General features: G+C 35.5%; 1 protein-coding gene across 6 annotated transcripts in view; it reads right to left on the bottom strand.

The window, feature by feature from the left end:
* LOC142099143 (uncharacterized) overlaps nt 1–5,651 on the bottom strand; it is a 59,220-nt gene extending 53,569 nt beyond the window's left edge. For 2 of the 6 annotated variants that reach the window (XM_075182319.1, XM_075182315.1), the window contains exons 1-3: nt 5,528–5,650; nt 5,370–5,419; nt 4,255–4,314 (exon numbers count right to left, since the gene is read on the bottom strand). In XM_075182319.1, coding sequence (XP_075038420.1) covers nt 4,255–4,314; nt 5,370–5,419; nt 5,528–5,582 — 165 coding nt within the window. In that variant the 5' untranslated portion in view covers nt 5,583–5,650. Of the gene's footprint in view, nt 1–4,254; nt 4,315–5,369; nt 5,420–5,527 lie in introns of all 6 variants that reach the window. The other 4 variants (XM_075182318.1, XM_075182317.1, XM_075182316.1 and 1 more) reach the window with 3 other exon arrangements.
* Nucleotides 5,652–6,000: the final 349 nt, after the last annotated feature.

Below are 6,000 nucleotides of genomic sequence, written 5' to 3' on the forward strand. Positions count from 1 at the left end.
ATAATATGAACTGGGCACACTACGGTTTGGCATCATATGAACTTCTGCCAAAGGCAAATCTTTCATTTGTATCGGGGCCCAAAATTCCTCTTGTTAGCCCTGCCTGTGAGTCAAGGGGGTAGACGTCTCCAGGTAAATAATCTAAATGTTTCCTATCTAATCAAACTGATGGATCACATCCAATTATTTCTCACCAACCTCCTCTATCTCCCTTAATTTATATACTGTGTTTTTTAAAATGAATAGAAAAGACGCATATCCAGTTACTGTAGTAAAACAAAAATATTTTTCTCTGACATTTTGCTGTAGATGGAAATACTTTTAATGCGGCCGTGTGGGTTCAACTGATCATTCAATAGTTATGTTTTTTTTTAATATTTGTTAGTTTTATTTCATGTGGAATGATTCATGAAAATTCTGCCATTACTATTTAATTGAGAGAAAAGGGTACCTGTTACCTATATGTGTGTGTGTAAGTATTCTGTACGTTGTTGCTATTTTGTGGGAGATTTGAAAAAAGCAAAACATTGTTTCCTACAGTGGCGTCTGTATAATTGGTGGTATTGCTGTAGTATGGGGTGGCGTGGTGGTGGCAATGTTATAGTGTGTTTGGTGCTTAGTATTGCTAATAAGTAGGAGAGGGTGTTGCTATAATGTGGGGGGTGACGCTGGACGCTGTAATGTGGGGGGTGATGCCGTTGTTGTAATGTGGGGGGTCATGCTGGACGCTGTAATGTGGGGGGTGATGCTGGACGCTGTAATGTGGGGGGTGATGCTGGATGCTGTAATGTGGGGGGTGATGCTGGACGCTGTAATGTGGGAGTGATGCTGGATGTTGTAATGTGGGGGGTGATGCCAGTTGCTGTAATGTGGGGGTGATTGATGTAGTATGAGTGTGTGGGGGGGTTATTTATTGCTGTAATTTGGGTACCAATAATGTATTGTCATGGTATTTATTGATGTAATTGGGGTGCTAATAATGTAATGTTGAGGGTCATTAGGAGAAATAAATACCCCCCCCCCCACACACACACTCATACTACATCATGTTGTACTGCGCCAGCATCAGTGTGCAACAATATAGTGCATGGAGCCACAACACGTGCGCCTGTGTGCTTTAAATGGCAGGGCTGATTTTTAGTCCCAGTCCGGCCCTGGTGGGGTCCCTCACCTGGAGAACTGAGCAGGTCCTCTTTTTTTTTCTTTTTTTCTTTTTAAAAGGTTTATTATTTTAATGTGAGCTCTATGAACAGCTCAGTGGGAATGTACAGGCTTCCATGTTGGTCACTGGAAATCATGTGACCAGTGTCAATAAGTATTTTCCTATGTGTAGGGAGATCTGTCTTAGATGCCTCTGCCTTCCAGCACTGATAGATATAGTGTTTTGTGCCTAACAATAGCTGACCTATCAGATGGTGTTAGATGTAGATTACACTGAATCCAAACCTCCCAATATTTCAACTGGGCAAATCAGGACAGTATTTGCACGGAGCGTGGCCGCACCATATTGGGGTCCGCCTAGCGCTTCTGAAGTGCTGGGCACTATAACCTTCTTCCTCCACTAAATATATCCCGGCATTGCCAAGAGCAGCAATTATGCTATTATTAATATTTATAGCTGTTTATACAGAAAGATTTACATACAAGTGTGTCAATAAATTGTTTTAGAATTTCTTCAGATTTGTCCTCCAATTCCTCCGGCTGTAATAAAAAGTAATAATAACTAATATGCTTAATTAATACATTATGTTGTTTGCATAACTGCTCAGAGGGCTATACACAAGCCATGTAATTGCAAAAGAAACTAAAACATAAAGTGTCAGTTCGAATAGGTCCTCACTAAGTTATATTAAGAAGTTGATGGCTTTCCTAAAACTTTAAAAACTTTTAGATTGTATACAAAATAACTTGATAAATGTTCCATTTTCCACTTGAGATTTTCAAACCCAACAAATCCTGTACATCCTATGTTTTGTAGGCAATTGTTAAAGGGTCATAAATAATGTATTCATGTAAATAATCACTAAAGTTTGGTTCCATCTTTTTATATTTTACGATACATTCAAAAATAACATAAACAAAATTATTCTGTGCAATGTTGTACCAAAATGATAAACTTAGGAAAAGTATTGTGTATATTCTAAAAACGTCTAGACCCTTTGCATATGGGATAATATACCGTCTGTTGTGAAATATTAGGAGACACTAAAGAAATATTGTGCCCAAACAAAAGAACCAGGTTGCAGGCCAAGTGCTTTTATAAAGGGAACATAACTCCAAGCTAACTTGTAATGTCCTTATATATCACACAGGGAACGTTGTACGTAAAACTGTATTCTTTCTGTTACATGCTCTTAATATGATGATTACATTTGCAAGTAACACTCTTTAGTGTTTTGTATGTGGTGGAATCTTTGTTTGAGGCAACTGATATGAGGGATGATAGAACTATGGCAGATTAGTAGAATACTGAAACACAGTGAAGGTTATATATGAACCACAAAACATCCACCATGCAGCACAAAATCCACTTTGGCCCCACCATGCACCTTGACTTGTACAAGGTGCATGGAGGATTTAGCCCATAGAGATTCATTTGGAGCATTGATATTAATATTAAAGCTTTATCTATAGTGATTTTCATTTCTAGTTAAATAGACTAGTTTTAGAATAGTAATTTGGATACCCTGAAAGAATTGACAGATATATTAAAATGAAAACTGCAGGATGAACAAAGTGAAATGTTTTCCCATACATTTCAATTGGTATTCTATAGGTAGTGAATATTCTGGAAAACAGAATAACATGAATGGGAACTTTAAAATGAGTGGGAAAGTTCTGAGTTTCTCTAACCGCTAGTGAAGCCAATATTTTTAAATCCTTGAAAACTCGTAATAATCACTGCATTATAGGTTAGAGTTGGGGCAACAAAATATTGTTTTTGGCTATTTCCAGCTATTTTGGTTGATTTAAATATGGTTAAAAAAAATACCATTTGGTAGATATTTCTCATAACATGTGAAAAGAACAGTTTGTAGGGTCAGTGTCTGCAGAACTTAAAAGGTATTACAGCAAGAATAAATGAAAAATATTAAAAAGGGAGGCATAGAGCAAATGCCACTTCTACCACTTTCATGTGTTTAGGTTGTGATTTCCCCAAGTTGTATTTGGAGGTCACTCTGTGGACCACTCTGGTTCTATTGTCAGAAAGGGAATCTCATTAAACCTGATACTAATAGTGGTCGAGAACCCGACCAAAACAAGGCCCAAACTGGACTCTTGAAAGGAGTGGCTTGGTGGGGAAGGGTCACAAGGGATTGTTGGGTACCAAAATGGAAATATAGAAAAGAGTACTTAAATGATACAATAAGATCCTAGCAATTACAACTAACTATTCATAAACAACTAATAAACAACTAAAATCACCGTTTTGATATTTTTTATATTTCAGGAATCAGGTCTATTCTAAGTACAAAATGGTCACTTATCACCGCTTTTATGTAGTCTTATCAGTTAGTCTTAATGTAAAAACAAAATGACTCATTTCCAGCAGTCTTTATCCTGCACAGCGTGAGCAGTTAAAATGTTCACTTTAGCATTTGTTGTTTGTTCTAGATTTTGATAGTGAATTTCTAATGGATCGTTTTATCTATATCTATCTATCTATCTATCTATCTATCTATCTATCTATCTATCTATCTATCTATTATAAGTAATAGACTGACTAATTTATCTACAAAATTTAATAATTTGATGATTAAACATATGTATTTTACCGATTGACTGACTAACAATGAACTAAAGACGTACTGACTAAATATAATTTACTGACTGACTAACAATAATCTGAATATATTTTACTAACGAACTGACCAACAACTCTCTGGGGCCTATTAATGAACTCTGCCCCTATTGTGGCAATAAGTCTGCCCCAGTGATTCTTGCCCAGAGCTTTAATGGTTAACTTAATACTTTATCCAACCAGACTCCTGCGTGATCCATCTTACATTATGACCACACTCTGCATAATGTACGGCGAAAGGGGCAGGATCTATTAGAAAAGGGGCATGGCCTCATAAAAAAGGGGCATGGTTTGTGCGGATCATGGGCATGGGCTACATCAGCTTAATAATCCAAATATGAATGGTGACAGAAATACAAGTGCTACATGGCTATGTTGGATTTTGTTTTTATTGTCATCTATATTTATCACCACTACTGAAAAAACATATAAATCAAGCTTATGTACAGTACCGTTGCTACTTTAATTTCAGACATGAGTTTCACAAGATCTTTGCGAAGCTCTGCAGAGTTCTAAAGAAAATAAATCAACATAAATCAACCATAAGTAAGTACAATCTTGTATAGAAAAAACATTACATATTACAGAATACAAGGAAAATTAAGTATGTTAAACAAACATCAAAACTCAAGATATAATAATGGGAACAGTAATAAGTATTTAGGTGCAATATGTGCAGTTTATAGGTCAGGTGTCTCAGAAGTATAATGACTGAGAATGTTATTAATATAAAAATAAAGTATTTCTCTAATTTTAATACTGTTAAATCCATTACATTGTTTGTGCAATATATGGTGTAAATAAGTAATTTTATGTATTTTCTACCTGCTGGATATTTCTTATGATGTAGATTGTAATTTTTTTAATATTGTTATTGTGATGACATTTTTGTTATTGCCTATCTGTACCAGGTTCTTAAAAATCCAAAGGCAACATGTTTTCATGTTTTGAAGTTAATACCAATGTATTTGCTTTACCAATATCTCTTTCTTTCTGTAACCTCCCTGACTCCCTTCCTCATGATAGTGAATTTGAAAGGGATATTTCTAAAGTGCTGGGAGATTGGACTGTTTATACTTTTGCACAGTGCACATCTTCACATTCCCTCTCCATTCCTACAATCCTAGGCAAACCTCTAGTTTATAGAGTCAGCTCTTGAGAGTAGACGTGTATCTTAAAGTGTGGATCATCTAGGCATTCAAAACCAAAGCTATTTGTTGTGTGCATCCAGTGTGCTTCATAAATGAGGTACAACGAGTGAACAGAGATGGATATAAGTAGGAGAGAACATAGGAGACAGCCAAATACAGTGCATCAAGGAATCCTGTGACTTCACATGAATCTAACCAATTTATTTACAAGATCCACAACATTGTATATAGTTTTGCAGTTTACACAAGTCTACAGAAGGAAAAAAAATCTAATTGATATTTGTGTCTTGGACCAGCAGAAACCCATTATCACCACATATTGATTTAGTTATTAATATATTAGTAATATCTTTCCTTTTTATCTATTAATGCTGGACGGCAATTGATATATTTCATAGAAATACAGTACTACTTACATGTAATGTATCTGTCATATGGTTTATGTCATCAGATGCAGATTTTGTACCTGAGTTAAACAGAAAATAGCATTCACAGTTGAGAGCATAGAAACATTAAAAAAGTAAGTAATAAAGTTTTAATTAAAGTTGGTGTTTTACTCCTATTAAATACATACCACCATCCTTACAGAGGGCTGCACCAACCAGCATGAGCAGTGTGATGAGAAACATTTTGCAGTCTGTTGAGATCAGCACACAGTGTATGTGACAACCAGTAAAAGCTCCTGTTTTTATAGTATTAAAAGTCCCTGACATCAGTCATGAACATGGCATCATATGCTGGTATGTGTCCAAACCAACGACATATTCAAAGCTCAGAAATAATCCTTTATAATGTGTTGGCAGTAGCTAAGTAGACATTACATGTGTGCCAACAATTTTCCATTTAAGGTTAAATGTAAATATTAAAAATGTACTGATATTTGTAACCCTTACTGTACTATATGTTTTTAACCCTTTTCTCTGTAACATAGAGATTGCAATGGTGTTGTTTGCCATCTTTTGGTATGTACTAGGCTATTATTGAAATGTAACTAAACCCACAAAATACAATTAGATTTTGAAAATGGATTGTGTTGTGTACTCTGAA

The sequence above is a fragment of the Mixophyes fleayi genome, chromosome 8 (genome assembly GCF_038048845.1).
Source record: "Mixophyes fleayi isolate aMixFle1 chromosome 8, aMixFle1.hap1, whole genome shotgun sequence".
NCBI lineage: Eukaryota > Metazoa > Chordata > Amphibia > Anura > Limnodynastidae > Mixophyes > Mixophyes fleayi.